This window comes from Micromys minutus (assembly GCF_963924665.1).
Source record: "Micromys minutus genome assembly, chromosome: 18".
Lineage (NCBI taxonomy): Eukaryota > Metazoa > Chordata > Mammalia > Rodentia > Muridae > Micromys > Micromys minutus.
This window is the reverse complement of record NC_137953.1, coordinates 48,942,746-48,960,916: the sequence shown is the minus strand read 5'-3', so window position 1 is coordinate 48,960,916 and position 18,171 is coordinate 48,942,746. Positions and strand designations below refer to the sequence as shown.

The 18,171-nt window shown below is 44.5% G+C and overlaps 1 protein-coding gene and 2 long non-coding RNA genes across 8 annotated transcripts in view; 2 read left to right on the top strand and 1 right to left on the bottom strand.

Moving 5' to 3' along the window:
• Positions 1-5,775, top strand: part of LOC308432471 — a 155,881-nt gene extending 150,106 nt beyond the window's left edge. For all 5 annotated transcript variants that reach the window (XR_013975407.1, XR_013975408.1, XR_013975409.1 and 2 more), the window contains 2 exons: positions 4,279-4,461; positions 4,728-5,775. This is a non-coding gene — a long non-coding RNA (uncharacterized lncRNA). The remainder of the gene's footprint in view (positions 1-4,278; positions 4,462-4,727) is intronic.
• LOC308432472 overlaps positions 1-17,704 on the bottom strand; it is a 30,668-nt gene extending 12,964 nt beyond the window's left edge. Inside the window, exon 1 of the long non-coding RNA XR_013975412.1 lies at positions 17,595-17,704. This is a non-coding gene — a long non-coding RNA (uncharacterized lncRNA). The remainder of the gene's footprint in view (positions 1-17,594) is intronic.
• Positions 17,705-17,840: 136 nt separating this feature from the next.
• The window catches only part of MKLN1 (muskelin 1), a 114,166-nt gene continuing 113,835 nt past the window's right edge, over positions 17,841-18,171 (top strand). For both annotated transcript variants that reach the window (XM_080932219.1, XM_080932218.1), the window contains exon 1: positions 17,841-18,080. In XM_080932219.1, coding sequence (XP_080788345.1) covers positions 17,983-18,080 — 98 coding nt within the window. In that variant the 5' untranslated portion in view covers positions 17,841-17,982. The remainder of the gene's footprint in view (positions 18,081-18,171) is intronic.

The window sequence follows — 18,171 nt, the reverse complement described above, 5'->3', positions numbered from 1 at the left end:
TCTCCTGATGAGGTGCAGTAAGGACACAACATCACTTTTATTTGGTAGAACAACTACACTAGGGGGTAGAGTTTATTTCTCTACTATTGGAGTCTAACCTGGCTTTGTTTTTTGCTTTTTATTTTTTAAACAAAGCACCTGTTTTTAAATTAATAACATTTATTTTGTGTGTGTGTGTGTGTGTGTGTGTGTGTGTGTGTGTGTGTGCCTGCCACAGTATGTGTGTTAAGGTCATAGGACAACCTGTGGATATCGTTTCACCAAGCTGGGTAAAAGGTGCCTATACCTGCTGAGCCATTTCACTGGTCCCTTATCACTTACCTTTGCCAACATGATACTGTTGAAGTGGCTGAACCAGGTCTAAGCCAAGGTCTCAGCAGACCTTCGAGGAAACTGGTCCTAATGGATGCCACCCTCAATGTTGAACTGATTGTGAAATGTTCCCCTCAGGCTCATGTGCTTGGACACTTGGTCCCCAGCAGGTGGCACTATTTTGTAAGGTTATGAAACAAATGTTCAGGAGGTATATCCAGCCTAGAGGAAGTGGCCAACCGTGGGAGGTGGGGCTTGAGGTTTGATGTCCCTACCACATCTTCCACCTGTTCTTTGCTTTTTATTTTGCCAAGGAGGGTGAGGGACCCTCCCATGGTGAACTGGATTCCTTTAAACTCTGGACCCTTCCTCACTCAAGTGGCTTCCTGTCATGTCGAAACAAGAAAAGCAACAAATACACTTGAAATGCCAGAGTGAATTAACGATCAGCAGTGCACAGCCCACATCACAGAATGGTCTAGACAATGGTTCGTAATCTCATGCTATTGAATTGAATTTTAGCAGGCCATTTGTTCTGCAGCAATGGGTCACTGCTACAGACACCTATATTATATTCTTGCTGTTAGACTACATGGAAACTAGTCACGAGGACACAATCTGGAGAAATTACAGTGTGGGACCGTCTATGACAGTTGGCCTACATGCTATACCAATGTCAGTGTGCTGCAAAACAAAGTGGGAAGACTGGTTAGACAGGCTACACCTGAGCTTTTCAATCCTGGTCATCACTTGGCTTTTTAGACCACGTATGAGGGGGAGGGAATTACTGGACATTCAGCAGGTATTTTTGGCTGTAGACAACAATTGGATACAGTTTATCAGAGAAAACTTCCTGTGCTAGCAACGTGGTGTTCAGTGTGGCAAAGTTGGAAGACAGAAGACTTTTTAGAGTTCCTGCCTACTGGGAGGTGGTTAAGTCACTAACAGCCCTGCCCTTGGGATTAACACAGTTCTTTAAGAACTCAGTTCTCACAAGTGTGGATCATTACAAGAGCCAAACAACTCAGCCTTTCTGCATACTGGATTCCTTTCTGTTTCTCTGCCATGTTAGAATGCAGTGGGGAGCTTTTGTCAAAGCCAGATATAATCAGCTGATCATGGGCTTTCAGTCTCCAAAATTATAAATCAAACAAACTTCATTGTGAAATGTCCAACCTCATGTATCTTATTATTGCAACAGAAATGAATTAATAAAATGCCAGAAGTACCCCATAATCAAAAATATCTGTGGGTATTGCTAAATGACCATCTTGGGACCCTGGACTAGAAAAAAAAAAAAAAAAAGAATCAAATGCAGTGGTAAGATCTTAGACCAGGGCCTACAGGGTCTAACTCATTTAGTAGAATGTGGGCCTAACATGCACAACATCCTGACTTCCCTTCCAGCAGGGGGTGGAAACTGAGGGGGTGGGAAGGGTGTACATCTGCAAAGCACTAGGAGGCAGAAGGAGGAGGACCAGGAGTTCCAGGTCATCCCTAGCTTCAGAGGATTCACAGTCAGCCTGGGCTATGTAAGACCTTGTCAAAAGGATTAAGCAAGCAAGCAAGCAAGCTGGAGGGGGGGGGAGATAAAATTTTAATATGGACTTAAAGATATTATTAAATATTGCTAATTTTCCCAAGCCTGAAGTGGTATTATAGTTATATTGAATGCCCTTATTCTTTGAAGGCGTGTGTTGGATTATTTTAAGTGAGATGTCAATTAAGAAATTCTACTATTCAACTTACTTTCAAATGCTTTAATGGATAAACATGTCTATTCACAGGAAAGATAAAAGTAATATAAACAATAACTGAACAGACTTGAAAAGTATAAGTAATTAATGGTATTTCTTCAACCTTTGTAGGTTTTTTAATTTTCAAAATAAAAGGCTGGGATGGGGAGTCATCTCTACTTCATGAGTCCTTACTAACCTAATACATTAGGAGCAGGCTGCCTTAAACAAACCTGAGGTCCTCTTTGGAGTTGCCTGGACAAGGAGCTAGCTTAAACATGTGTGTGAGGATGGACTGAGGCCTGGGGATGGCTGTGTACCTGGAGAACTGTGTACAGACTCAGCTCCCCATGAACTCATGCTTCCTTTCCTTTATAAAACATCCCACCAAAGTCTAGGTGCTGTGTGACAGAGTGCCTTGGAGCCTGACATCTGTACTAACTACCCTGCCTCTGAAATCTAACACTGGGCAGTGTATGTGGGTTTTTTAGGTAACCCTGGTGAACAGGTACCAAAAATCTAGGTGGCCTAGGGCCAACATAGTCTGATTATCCATTTCTCTGAGGAGGTAACCCTCAGGTGTCCTTTAATGAGACATAAACCATTCTCTGCTCAGATAGTTGCCCAAGGAACAATGGACGTTGGGATTTCTGTATCTTTCTCTTAATGATACTAGCTTCGTAAATGTTTTCTTTCCACAGTAAAACTGAATTCCTTGCGTTCGTGTGTGTGCGTGCGTGTGTGTGTGTGTGTGTGTGTGTGTGTGTGTGTGTGTGTGTGTGTGTGAAGAGAGACAGATTGAATATGTGAGCAGGGAGACTAGAACTTGGTGCCTTCTGTGATGATTTCCATTTATCTTTCTGAGGCAGAGGCCCCACTGAACTTGGGGCCACTGGTTGGCTAGATGGGAGGGCTATAAACTGCAAGGATGGGCAGTCTCTGTCCCTCAGGAGCTCAGGTTACAGACTCCTGTAACCACACCCAGCTGTTTATGTGGCTGCTGGGGGTCCAAACTGAAGTTCTGCTTTTTCAGCAGGTGTTGCACCACTGAGCCGTTTCCTTAGCCCCGTATTTGCTGAGCAGGATCCTGTTATGTAGCCCAGGTTAGCCTTGCAATCACCGCAGTTCTCTTGCCTTAGCCACCTACATGCCAGAATTACCAACATAAGTCATTTTACCCAGAATAAGTTCCTAATTTGTAGTGCCTCAGGACACAGTAGAATTCAAATCCAACCATACTGCAGAGAGACAACCAACATTTAAAACACAAGTGAGCCCAGAAGCCAAAAAAGGGGAACACTGATGAATGAATCCCTGTTAGACATTTAAAACTTTAATATGGTGCCAATGAAGATGGTGCCAAAGAGCAGCTGCAGACAGACACCGCAAACTGAACCCAAGACAAATGGAACAGAGAGGAACTGTTGGAGACCCAAAGAAAACACGCTTATGCATTATGTAAGGAGGTCCTGATTTCACAATTTTATCAAAAAACAAAACGGAGAAATGGGCAAAGAATGTGAACAAATACTTCACATATTAAAAATAAGAATGGAGTTGGGTGTGGTGGTAAACACCTTTGATCCCAGCATTTGGGGGAAGTAGAGACAATGGGTCTCTGAGTCCCAGGCTAGTCAGGGCTACATCTTAAGAACCTGTCTCACAAAACAACAACAACAAATCAAACAAAGAAAAAGTAGTAATGGCCAAATTTACTTGGAGAGGATGTTCACCTTCATAGTGCTTAGAAAAATGAAACCATGACAACATGCCAATGTTTCTATGAGTGACAGATGCTTGAAGTTCAATAAAATATGGCTTTTAGTAAAGTTATAGTACATGTGCACTGCTGATGGCCATTGAGTCGGACAGTGTGGGTAGGTTACAGTTCGGAAGCACTCCGTTGTGTGTGTGGTGCTGGGTGTGAACAGCCCTGCTGCTCTCATCTTGAATGTGCATGTATTATGATCTAGTCATTTCTTTGAAGTAGTTTATTCTGTGGATAAAGTCACAACAAAGGTTCCTAAAGACATGAATGTAAGGTTATTCATGGAAGCGTTGTTCATAATAATAATGATAGGGGAAAGTGGAAAGGATTAAATGTCAATTAGGCAATGGTTGGCTTTATGGCTTGTCTAGTGACTAAGAGGTCTCCATGTGATAAGGTGGAATGTTGCTGATATACTATTAGATACAGAATAAAAGACACTGAATATAATTTACTCTGTAGAGAAGCATTGTATGCAGGCTGGAGAGATGGCTCAGCGGTGAAGAACACCGACTGCTCTTTCAGAGGTCCTGAGTTCAATTCCCAGCACCCACATGGTGGCTCACAACCATCTGTAGTGGGATCCGTTGACCCCTTCTGATGTGTCTGAAGACAGCCACAGTGTTCTCATCTAAATAAAAATGCGTAAGTCTTTTAGAAATTAGGCATTATATGCATTTGATATCATAATATAGAAAACATAGGCCAAGAAATAGTTCTATTTAACTTGTGATAAAGTCAAGGATTTTTTTTTTTTTTTTTTTTTTTTTTTGCTTTCTATATGAAACCATTTTGAAGTTTCCATTTATTTTAATCATTGTCATGTCTTACTTTTACAATTAAAAATGTGCAAGATATGCCTCAAAACAACTTTCAAGATGTCACTCAATGCCCTTCTGATGCTTTTGTAGGAACTGTCTGATCTACTGAAGCAAGATAAAGTTGCACACTGGTTAAATTGCTTTTAGCTGTGAGTGCAAATATGGAAATGTACTGAGCCTCTGTAACAAGGAAGAAGATTCTTAGCACCTAAGAAGGCTGCAGCTGGCAAGTTCCCGAAGTAGCTCAAGGTCATTCACCCTTCGAATGGCTCAGGCCCAGCCTTCAGCAAGATTAAGATTCAGATTTGGAAAGGCTGTGTAGCCCATCGAGACAAAAGCAGCGTAATAAGACATTTTCTTTCTCTTTCTTTCCCTGTGTCTGGAGTTTCTTCAAGAACATGAAATTAGAGATATAACCATAATTCAAAAGAACAGAGATATGGGAACTTTTGAGAAGGCACTTGGGTGGCGCTCTGTGTAACCGCACCTTGCCTGTGCTTAGCTGGAACTTGCTTTACAGCGCACTGTGTCTTCAGGTCCAAAGCCCCTCTTCCTCCAAACTGGCTCTCTGGTGACATCACTTTAATAAAAGGACTTTGTCGAGGAAAACAGAAAGATTGTGAGCAAGCCTTAGGGTTTCTGTTCACTAGAAAAGCAGATCTCTTAAGAGGGTTTCTGTGTACTAGGAACCTCAGCCCTTAACCTTCCCACAAAGGCCAGCTACCTCAGGCAAAGGCATCTAGTTCCTGGTCAGTCCTCATGGCCTGTGTCAGCTCCAGTCCCTACACTGATGACTGCCATAATCTGCTTGGTTTCCCACCATGTTTCTTTTCTCTTTGCTTTGGCAGGTTGAGCCCCGAGTCTCTCTGCCTGTAGAACAGTCTAGTTCAGTGTTTTCTCCGCACCGTGTCTTAGGTATTACTCTGAGAGGATGGCCTCTGTCAGGGGACATTTTTCTGTGCTCAGTGAAGGGACACATAGTTCCTGGTGCATCAGGTCGTCGACATTTCACAGCTGTTTGCTGGGAGGAGCGAAATTGAAACTCTTCTGGTTGATTTCACAAGTAAGCTGAAAACAAGGCCTTCCCAGTTCCTGTTTGTAATTTTTCAAGTCAATAAAGCATGTCTGTCTTGGTGGATGTTTCTCTCTAACTGCTTCCGGTTGTCTGCTGATCTGTCTACCTGGCTTCCTCTTGGCTCAGAAACCTAGGTTTGTGGCCATCCTGTTACAGGTGGGTTGATGCCAGGCCGCCCACTGTTGTTTGTTATTAAGCTGGTGATGCAATTTTTGTTTGGCAGTTTATGACTGTAAGGTTATCCGAGGATGCTGTTCAAAACTACAAGTGGACTACCGAGCGAAGGCATCAGAGCGGATCATAGGTTTTTTTTTTTTTAAGGCTGTTCAGGGACAGTAGACGAATGCACAAATTTGTTATTGTGGATTGTTATGAGTCCTGAAGACACACATATGAGGATCATTATGGTAGATTGGTTTGTGACAGCTGGCCCTGATTTACTTATTTCCTCCAGAAGACACTTTGAACAATTATTGAAATGCATCTCCTCTGTAATTATAATAATAATGATGGTGATTTTGCAACTGAATATGCAATTCAGGGCGTACACACTCCACTGTTTTTAGCTTGTTTCTCTTTTTACATTGATGTCAGCTGCTGTCTTGGACTGTGAAGAGCTGAGCAGGACTTTCCGACCAAGGGTCAATGAGCCACGTGTACAGAGTCATCTGTGGCCAACCCAGAGACTGCTAAAATAATAATTTTAGTAATATACATTACAACACAATAATATTAGTATGTAAGGAGCAAGTTAACTATGGGCAAGGTTCTTCTTTTCTCCTTTCTCCTTTTCTGGGGGGGGGGGGTCTTTGGAGAAAGAAACCTATTTTTAGTACTTATCCTCTCTTAAGATTAAAAGCAATGTATCTTGTTGAATAGTAAAATTACAAATGTCTGACAAGGCCTCTCTGTCCCCCTCTCTAATTAAGGAGCTCCAAAGGGAAAAGCAGATGAACTAGGACAGAGGTGTGGGCTGTGGGTCAGGGGAGAGGGCAGAGAAGAGGAGTGGGGAGACTGGGCAAGATTGATAGCTGAAATCTGGCCTGGCATACCCAGGCAGGTGTTCTCTGTCCTGTCAGTCAGTCAGTCTGTCTGTCAGTCTGTTTGCCTGCCTGTCTGTCTGTCTGCCTGTCTGTCTGTCTGCCTGTCAGTCTGTCTGCCTGCCTGTCAGTCTGTCTGCCTGTCTGTCTGTCTGTCTGTCAGTCTGTCTGCCTGCCTGTCAGTCTGTCTGCCTGCCTGTCAGTCTGTCTGCCTGTCTGTCTGTCAGTCAGTCAGTCTGTCTGTCTCTGTGTCTCTCCCCAGCATGCACACATAGAGATAAACAAATAAGGCTAAGCCTGGTGGCCCATGCCTGTCCTGGTGCTTGGAAACCTAAGGCAGAAAGAACTGGAGTTCTAGGCCTTCCTGGACTATGCAGTGAGACCCTGTCAACAATAAATAAAAAAAAAAACATAAATCAAGAAATTGGGGGAAGTGAACAAAAAATAAAAGCAGAAAGGAGAAGCACACGACATAGGCGAGAGGGTTTGCTTTTGTTTTAAAGCACGTGCTGGTTAACTTGAGCAGGCTGTTAGCTTGAGGAAATGTAGGGTCACCCGGGAGGTGGCCTATGCCCTTTCCTGTGTGGCACCTGTCCCTAACTGGCCCCTGGAAGTGGGATCTGGGCACAAGGAGGCTGACTTCACTGCCCTCTCCTGACTGCAGATGCCACAGTCAGTCAGCTGCTTCTCCCCTGACTTCCCCAGTGTGAGGGGCAGGGCCTTGAACTGTGAGCCAACATAAACCCTTTCTCCTCAACTTGCTTTGGTCAGAATATTTGATCACAGCCTTGGTGAAAGACACCGAGAAAGGTGGGGTGGGGTGGCAAAGCCCTTACTCTTGGCACTTGGTAGGCAGAGGCAGGCAGGTCTGCCAATCCAAGGCTAGCCCAGTCAACATGGTGAGTCCCAGGCCACCCCAGACCACCCAGGAAGTCTAGCAGATGATGATGATGGTGATGATGATGAAACAAAGACAGTGTATGTCCCATGAAGTCAGTACACCCAACCCAAGCTGGATAAAATTAAGCCAGAGGCTAGAGGTTCTCAACCTTGGTGCTGTATATTTAGTATATGACATTACTTTAAGTTGGTTGTAGAGTTGGGGAAAGGTAGTTTTTGGACCATGATTTGTAAATATGCAGGAAGAACATAAATTGCAATTTTCAGGGAACAGCAAGATAGCTCAGTAGGTAAAGGCATTTACTGCCAAGCATCCTCCCCCCCAATTTAAAAATAATCAACATGATAAAGTCTTCAATAAAAACTTGCATCTGAGGACTGGCAAGATGGCTCTTTAGGTGAAGGCACTGCCAAGCTCCCCTCTCTCCTATTTCTGACCCGAAATGAGTAATTTAAAAACTCGTAAGCATGAATCAGTCTATAAAAACTGTTGTTTGAGGGCTTGGCAGCAAGACTCATTAGTAAAGGTGCTTGCTGTCAAGCTTGCTGACCTGAGTTCAATCCTTAGGACCTACAAGGTAAAGGAGAGAACTAATTCCCACAAGAGTAACCCTGGAGCATGAGATGATTCAACTTGATTCCAACACCACAAGGACCACCTTTTTGACCTTGAATGTCAGCAACTCATACTGGTCTTGGATGTGGTAGAACCACTAGAGATGCGCTCTCTCTCTCTCTCTCTCTCTCTCTCTCTCTCTCTCTCTCTCATTGTGTGCCACTGTCTGGGACATTCTATGTCATTCTGACTATTTCTGTAGCCCCTAGATCTCTGACTTGTTCTCTGGGTTCTTCTAATGTGGAATTGTCCAGAATTTTTTTTATCACTATCTTTACTATCACAGTCACTCCCCAGTTTACTGTTTCACTCTCTATATAGATGCAGATGTTTGTGTGCATATATGTGCTCATGTGCATATATGTATGTATGTATGTATGTATGTATGCACCTCCCCCTGACACTGATACTGGCTTTCCGGAGCCCCAGCTGCTACTCTGGAGATTTCAATATGGTGCCTTGTGTATGAACAAGAAAGGGTTGTCTTGGCAGACTCATGGGTGCCAACTCCTATGGACCTATAGGATTATTACCCTATCTAGATGATTCTACTCTAGTCTAAAATACCCATTGTTAAAAATATGACGTTTGGTCTGTGGGCTTACAGAAACTAGATTACAGCCGTCACTGACATCACCACTACTACCATATATAGTTTTAAACCATCCACTTCTAACAGATAGAAGCCAGGTATATCCTCTGTACCTGGCACGTGGGAGAGGATGGGTGATTGCTTACTTCTCTGAATGGATGGAAGTTTAACCAAGCAAGGGAAGTAGAGGCAAGTAGATGAAAGGGGAGATGAGCAAAACTAGTTATGCCTAGAGTTTCACAAAAACCAGGATATGGCAGGGAAGGGGAACACAGGAAGAGTGTAGCTTCAAAGCTCCTTAACCTTGGACATTTCAACCCAGATGGATGGAATACTCTTCTGCTGAGCCAGGTGCACCTGCCCCCACCCCAGTGCCTTTTGGTTCTGAATATACTAGGAATCAGTGCTAATTGCTCTTTTGAAATAGCGTTTTGTCGGCTCCATTCGGATGTGGCAATTTGCAAAGCAATCTCCAGCAGTTGACAGTTCGTCCATAGCTGTGTGGTATCCAGGCATTTCCTGGGACTTCTGCCCACCTCCTATGCAGCTGACACTGCCTGCCAAACCAGGTTATGTGCTCAGCTGGCATTCACTTGGAACCAAGTAGCACTGTGTTGTGTCTAAGATTTGTTTAAATTCTGTAAAGATGAAGGGCAGTCCTACTTAATCCAAATAATAAACATGAGATTTAAAAATTCGGGTTGAGGATATAGCTCATTTGGGTAAAGTGATCATTCACACAAGCAGGAGGACCTGGGTTCAATCCCCAGGAGCCATTTGAAGAAGTCAGGAGTGGTACTGTGCACATGCAGTCCCAACACTGGAAGGTGGGTCGCTGCTGGCCGGCCACCTAACCTCCTTGGTGAACTCCAGGTCAGCGAGAGCACAAGTCTCAAGAAGGCAAAGTGGATGACACTCTGGCTTTCATACTCATGTGGGCATATGACCATGCCCACTCTCTCCAAATTAAAAATTAGCAGGTGCTTGAAGACTGCCCTAGTCCGCAATGAACTGGTAAGAACTGTAGCTATGACAGGTTCAAGGACGAGATCAGCAGGCTGGTGGCTGGAAGCCCAGGTCAAGAACCTGTATTCTTTGTATGATGCCCTCTAGATTCATGTTTGTGGGGCTGGGAGAGTAAAGTTCCTGACTTTGTTTTTGAAGCTTTGTCCTTTTGGCCAAAGACTTTCTCAGCTCCTTCACATGTGCTTCAAGGTCATCGCCTAGACCAAAATGTTTACAGAAAAAGCTAGGCACTTATAAAGAGGACTCTCTGCCAACTCCTACACTCCCAGTGCCTGGCTCCAAACAAGCTCAGCAAACCAAGGAAGGAATAAAGTGGCCTCTGGAACCAAGAATTTTTAGGTTTGAACGCCAAAGGGAAAGCAGATGCTTTCTGCCCTACTTCCCTAACCGCTGCCGCTGCTGCCGCTGCCACCTCCTGGGAGAAGACAGGCCTGAACTTCACACCTGAAGCCCATGTCTAGGTTCATCTCTAACTTGGCTAAAGGCCCTGATGGGCAAACAGCTGAAATACCTTTGCCTTAAGAAACAAACAACCCCAAACTAATTACCTACATAGTCAACAACAACAACAAAAATATCACATCTTTCCTTTTTTGCATTTCTTTTGTTCTTTTTGGACAGCATTTTGCTTAAAGAAATGATTTCAGGGCTAGAAAGTACAGCCATGGTAGAAAGGGCTTGTCTAGTATACCCGAGGCCCAGAACTCCACTCCCAAAATTGGAAAAAAAAATAGACTTCATAACAATCAGGTTTAGAAATACATCAGAGATTGCTGTGGCTCTCTGAAGCCTGAACCTTGGGGGAATGGTGAGGACGGATACTCATGGGGTTTTTACAGGAGAGGGTGCTTATGAGCTTGGTAATCCCTAATGTCCAAGCATCTCAGCTTACTTGCTGGGCTGTTCTGAGAGTTGAGATAGCCACGGAAGCGCCAAGCATTCAAGAAATGTTCCCTGGGGACAAGTTCATGCTTCCAGGGGAATTTTCTTTACTTAGTTTCTTTTCCTGTTAGTGTGATTTTCTTTCTTTCTTTTTTTTTTCAAAAAAGACAAAGTAATAAAACAGCAAACAAACTAAAACCTAACAAAAGGCGGAAGGGTTATTTCAGCTCACACTGCAAGGGTCAGGCCATCCTGGCACAGAAGTCGGCGGTTGGTCACACACACCCGGAGTCAGAAAGCAAAGAAAGATGAGCACTCATCTAAAGTGCTTGGCCCACTCTATCACCTGAGTTAATCCAGAATTTCTACCGAGGGGAAAGTCTCCTTTACAGTAGAAAGGGTTTTCTGTAACGGGCGTGGTAGCTCAGTGGTTAAGAACACTGGTTCTTCATGCAGAGGGCCCAGGTTCAGTTCCCAGCCAGAATCCACATAGTAGCTCACAATCAGCTGTGAATGTAGTCCCAAAGGGCCCAACCCCTGTCCTCACAGGCTTATGACCATCTTATAAAGCAAAGTGCATGCATCCCAACATCCAATGTCTCTATAGCCCAGCACTTTTCAACCTTCCTAATGCCACCATCATTTAAGACTGTTCCTCATGTAGTGGTGACTCCAAACATACATTGTTTTTTTTTGTTGCTACTTTATAACTGTAATTGTGCTACTGTTATGAATTAGAATGTAAATATTTGATAGGTAGGATATCTGTTATGCAACCCCTGTGAAAGGGTCCTTTAACCCCCAAAGGGGTCGTCGTGATCCACAGGTTGAGAATTGTTGCCATAGCCAGTAGCAATGACAAGTCTCTGAAGTTCTGGTTTCTATAGAATAAGCAAGTTATGTACTTTCAACATAAAATGGCACCGAGTAAACATTCTTGCTCCAAAAACGGAAGAACAGGGGCATAGAAAGGAGTGACTGGATCAAAGCAAGACCAAACTCCAGTAGGGCAAACTCCACTACGGCTTTGTGTCTTGCACGAGAGGCCTGTCATACAATCATCTGGGCTCCAAATGGGCTGGGTGGCTTCACTCCTCCAGCTCTGCCGCCTGTAACACACACAGCCTCTCTCCGAGGCTGGCTCCATTCATCCTGTCAGCTCTCCTTGGCACACAGCCCATGGCCCTAGTTATTTCCAGTGTCCCCAGGCCACCTTTAAAGCCACACGCATGCTAGGGCTTTTCGGAGGCCTCCTTGTAGGGATTCTGACTCTTGCATCCATTACCTGGCCCCCCATGGCTCCGCAGTATCACAGCAGAGCAGGACTCCGTGACTGCTTCTAAGTTTTCATTTTTAGTGATCCCAAACCAGTGCCATGTAGATGATGCTGCCAAATTCTGCTGCCAGTTCATGATGTAGTCTAACCCTCCGATACCAAAGTCATGGCAACATCCAGATGCTTTCTGGGCCAGCTTTGGTGAAACATTTCCTTAGGTGGCTGTGTTTGAGCAGAGGACACCTTAAGTTTAGGCCCTCTGCTTTCAAACAAATTTAGACCCTCATGAGATAGAGCCTCTGATGGGCGGGGTCCCTCTCGTGGGGTCCCTTTCTCCTTTCTTCCCGTTCACTGCAGGACATTCTTCTTCTGTTTTATTTAATGGTTCCATTGTTCCCTCATTACTGCCCTGGATGCTCTCCTAACTTGAACTTTCCTTTGCTAAACAAGTTAATCTATTAACTTTAAGTTCAACTTCACTTAGGTTCTTAGTCTACAGTGGAAGTGAAGCCAGATTCTTAGCCCAAATATCACATGAATGGTCCCTGGTCCAGTTCCTGGTAGTCTTTGGATCTCTCCGATAACTCATGAGCTGGGCCTCCCCGTCTGTGTCTGTTCAGCACTCATGGATTCTAAGGCCCATCAGAACAATCAATGCAGCCCTAGTTCCAGCCTCCCAGGGCTTCTTTAGTTCTAAGTGACAAGCTCTTCCACATCCCACCATTTCCAAAGGCCTAAGCATCCTGTGGTCAGGGCTATCTAGCAATGACCCCACTCCTGGTACCACATTCCTATCATCCTTCCTCTTCCTGTTGGTATCAAATGCCCCGACAACAGTAAGTCGGGAGAAAGGGTTTACTTTAGCTCACAGTTCATGGGACATAACAGCCTGAGTCTGAGGTCACACTGTGTCCAGTCAGGAAGCAGAGGGAAATGGGTGCTACTATTCTACCTGCTTTATTCAGTCCATACTTTAGAATCCCCACCTAGGGAATACTCTTCCCACAGCAATCAACATAATCGAAATAGTTCTTCACAGACATTCTCAGAAAGTAACCTTCACCTAGATTCCAACACACAAGTTCACTTGGAAGCTTTCCTCCTGTGTGACTCTGGATCCTGCCAGGGTGACAACACTAACCATCACACTGGCCAAACTTCGAACTGACAACCTCTATGTCTTCAATTCTGTCTAGTCTTTAATTTTGTGGAAAACATAATTATAAATTGTCAAGAAGTTCAGAGGGAACAACAAGGCATGTTTCTTGAGTACCTGGCATATGCCTGTAGCCAAGGGCTTCAAGGACAGTCACATAGGTACAGACACACGTAACACACATTTCTCATGAGAAGCACAGGCAAATCGGGGCTTTGGATTCTAGGTGAGCATCTGTGAACAGCTCAGTTGTATAAATGTCTTGTGCATTAACGTTTTCGCCTGTTGTACACCACTGTAAAATGACATTTTTCCTCTACATCAGAGTTGGCTTAGAACACAGCAAATGGAATAATTTGTCATGTTTCCCCTGTCCTAACCTTCAAAATCTGTTTGTGATCTCTGAGTGGTCCTGGTAAGCTAAAACAAGAACCTCAGAGGACTTTCTGTCTTATTTTACCAGTCATGTAGAGCAATAAGTATATGTCAGTCTTCTTCCAAATATGTTTTAATCCTTTGCTATGGTTTGAATGCTATATCTCCTCCCCATTCATTACTCCCCAATTAAGAGACAGGGCTTCTAAGAGATAATTAACTATAAAGGGTTTCACCTTTATTCATGAGGTTACTACATTTTTATAAAGAGGTGGGGGGGGGAGTAACTAGGCTCCTTTTCCTCCTCTTCTATTGTTATGACGTAACACTTCTCCCCTCCACCTTCGAAACAGAAAGTCAGACTCTCACTAACTACTAAACATGCCGGTCTTTTGATCTTGAACACCAGCCTCTGAAACTCTGAGAAATACATTTTTTAAAGATAAATTACCCTATTGTAACTATTAGGTTTTCAATGCATACTATCAAGCCTTTGAAAAAAATCAAGTACTGACTAAAAAATATATTCATATAGTTTTATGTAAAAATTATTTTAAAATCTGAAAAAACAGTACTGACAAAAATGTATAATTTTAAGCAAAAAAATGTTTAAAATCTGTACATTTATCTTTGTTTTGTAAAATAAAGTTGTTTTAAAAATAAATAAATAAATAAATTACCCTGACTCAAGTGTTTTGTCATAGCAGTGTATAATCTACCAAGCATAGCTACTATAAAATCCCTTCCTTAACAATGAGCAAATGCCTTTTGCCTTCAGCCAATTGATATGCTCCTTTGCATAAAAATAGACTCGGCTGTGTTTGTTTTGCTTTGTATCTCTTGTGGCCTTTATTACTACTACTTGGCTACATTTGATATTTGAATAGTACTTCATAGTTTATTACATTTATTCCCAATTACCGTCTCATTTTGGAAGAATTAGGATCACACAGGATGGGCTTTTGCACCGAGGGTCTGCATGTATCACCGAGAGCTGGGTCTCTTTGGATAAAGCCCTGCAGCGGTCAATGAGCTATGCTTTAAGGACCTGGAATTTTTTTTCAAGCCAGTCATTTACAGTGCTTGGCTCTTCCTCATTATATGGGCATTAGCTCAAATATTACCTTCTTAGAGAACCTTGGCAGTCTAAGAATTACTCTGGATTAGTCTCTTTTTAGAATTTAGCATGGACTAAAGTCATCTAGATGACTTATGTGTTGGCTGAACAGAGAACGGTAGCTTCATGTAATGGAGCCTTGTCTATCTCGCTGCTCACCACTGTCTTCCTAGCATCGGGGAATGCCTGGGGCACCATAGCTTCCCTTGAGAAGTCTTCCTTACAGATGGGGGAGGGAAGGGGAAGGGGTGGAAGGACTCGAAAGGAGACTCGAGAAGGATTTGAGCATAGCACACAGGCCTCTGGGAGACAATGGATTGGCTCACTGGCAATGTGTGTTGCCATCGTACTGTGGATCCCTGAACAGTGATGATCCTCATGCCCCAGGGTGGTTTATAACAGGCCCCACGTGTGAAGTACAATGGTACAGTGCGACTGTCTGGCTGCTGTCAGTTCCCAGGCCTTCCATGTGCATCTCTGGAAACAATCCCATCACCTCAAGCCATGCCTCAAAGGCGGAAGAGAATAAAGGTGGACCCCTAGAAGTCCAGCTTGTCAGGGATCTCCTGAGGAGTCTGCAGTCTCTTGAGTCTCCAGATTTTAATTTTAACATCTCTACAAATTTTGGGCTGCGTATCAATACACCTGTTTGCATTCCCATCAACATAGGGAAACTTTAAATTTGTCATCATTTGTGAGGTCTGTGTCATAGGAAAACGGTGTTCTCCTAGTGCAATACTGTGCTTGGTAATCACACCTAAGGGACACACATTTACAGTGTGTGACACTCATTTTGTCTCCAACTGAAACTGTCAGCACAGCACAGCTTATCTGTTCTTCAGTGCACACTTCCTGAGCATCTACTGTGCATCGGACACAATCCATCGAGACCACAAAACGTAGATATGGCCGAGAACTGGGTATGTATGGCTCCTACCGAGATGGTTACCTTTACAGGACAGAGAAATACAAAAGAAACAGAAACACATTGTGGTGATTGTTAAGCTAAGGAAAGGGAACTCCGGTGTTAGGAGAAACGTAAAAATGTCAAGTGATTTTAAAGTAGGTGGCGGGGAAAGGTTTTCCCAGAGAAAATGATGTGAAGAACAATAGGGGAGATGGTGTAGTAGACATGTTCCAAGCCAGGAAGAGACTCTGCCTGGAAGACAGAGAGCATGTACACTGAAGTAGCAATTCAGAAGCTTGTTTAGTGTCTCTAGAAAAGAGAAATGAGGAACGAGGCAGGGTGTGTGTGTGTGTGTGTGTGTGTGTGTGTGTGTGTGTGTGTGTGTAGGGAGGGGAGGCTGGAAAAGGAGAGAGCCTGAGCACTCACTAACAGGGTGACAAAGCCCCCCCACCCCCATCCCCCTCCCCTTAAGCCATTTACAATGGAAGGGAAAGCCACAGAGGAGCTGAGCATGGTGAACCCAGTCCTGAAGAGAAGCAGAGGCAGAGGTGCGCTGCAAATTCCAGGCCAGTCAGGTTTACACAGTAAGATTCCGTCCGGAAGCAACAACCATGGCAACTCTCCCCTCCTCCCAAACAAACAAAGAAGCAATTGCAGGAAAGTTGTACCCTTTAGAAGAATCCGTTAAAGTCGCACGGAGGGTGGGGTGAGGAGAGGCCCATGGGCCTCCTGTAGGGGGAGGGAAACTGCTGTCCAGTGCCATTCGGTCACACCTGAAAATGTAACTCGGGTAACATTATATGGACTCAACAGGCTATACTGGAGAATAAATACTTATTCACAAGTGGATCTATGCAATACTAATGAATGAAAAAGTGGGCATGGATTTGAAGAGTAGGAACAGAGCTATACAGGAGGTTTGGAGGGAGGAAAGGAACAGGAGAAATACTGTAAGTTATAATCTCAATAGGGAAAACCGGTTTATACATGTTTTTCACAAAGTTTGATCAGGAACTATGTAATTTTATACCCGGAAAAACTACAACAACAAGACTTATTCAGTGAGAGAAGAAGAGAAATTAGCAAGTTGTGGGTTCTCAATGTGAAGCCCCAGCGTACCTTCTCCCTTTGAGAGACTCTTCCCTCCGAGGTAATGTCTAACTTCCTCCACGGCAGGCCGTCCTCTCACCCACGAGAGTCATACTCAGTCCCAACCATGTCTTACACTTCAAGTCTGCGGCATCTCAAACACTGAGTAGACTCGTGGCTTAGCTGACATTTCCAATGCAATTCTAGTAGAGGCTCCTACTAACATTTCCCCAATGGAAATGAAACCAATAAAGAATTGGAGCGAGTGTATGGGCAGGTTAATGATCATAATCGAAGAGAGTAAAACTATTGGGTCATTTATTGAGAAGCTCTTTGAGTTTTTTTTTTTTTTTTTTTTTTTTATCCTCTGCTTGACACACTGATGTGATCCAAACTTACAGGAGTCAAGGAGTGACACGATTTAGGGTAAGGTCAATGGGTAAGCAAGGGGATATTTATAACCCCGACCAACAGGTACTTGACAGGAGCATTAGCTAACTCTGCCAACGTAGTTAGACCAGCTGCTCATTGGTGATAAGGGCAGGCATGACGCAGCTGTCCGGCTTTCTGAGCAGTCGGATGTCTGGGGGAGGGGTGTGCTCATTCCTGCAGGGACTCCATCTCTTACCACCTGAGACAAACGGCACACAGCGGTCCAACTCTGAGCGGTCCCCTGGTATGTGGGTGGATACCATTTCCGAGTAGATCGGAGCCATGTGTCGTGAGAGAGGCTCACGAAAAATGTTCACAATGAAGGACATAGAGACTATAGCCGAACACACTAGTTTTTCCTTTTCTTGCCTCCACCTGACTCTTGAACACCGTGACAAGGACTTTTTTTTTTAACCCCAGGACAACTTCAGAGACAAAGGCCATACATTATTATTGCATTTCAATTCTTCTCACCTCTGTTTCCCTGAAGGATTTCTAAAACAGGCTAGGGCAGTGGTTTCCAAAGTCGGGAAGGTATTCTCTTTCGAAGCTCATCTCATTTTCCGTTCCTGTTCTAGAACTAAGATTTTCTTTTTCTCCAAAATGTCCTTGGCTTTGTCTTTACCTGCGCTTGTAAGAAAAGTCCTCTGTGCCATTCCTCTTTCAGCCTCACAGGAAAGCCTCCTTGGGAGGGTCAGCTAGAAAAGGACAGCGTGGGAAACCTGCGGAAGCGGCCTCCAACCAGCCTGTCCCGGCCCTGCGCGGTTGGGTTCTCGGCGCGGCCCCTTTAAGAGCAGGCCACGTCCCCGCCCTCCGCCTGGCGGGGCTGGCGGTCGGTGGCGGTCGCTACGGTGCTGACAAGATGGCGGCTGGCGGGGCTGTTGCTGCGGCGCCCGAGTGCCGGCTTCTGCCTTACGCGCTGCATAAGTGGAGCTCCTTCTCCTCCACCTACCTTCCCGAGTAAGTGCGGGGTCCCGCGCTCGAGCTGCCGGCGCTGCTCGGCGAGAGCCTGGCCGGGTCGAGCGTGCGGCGGAGGGGAGCGGAGCCGAGA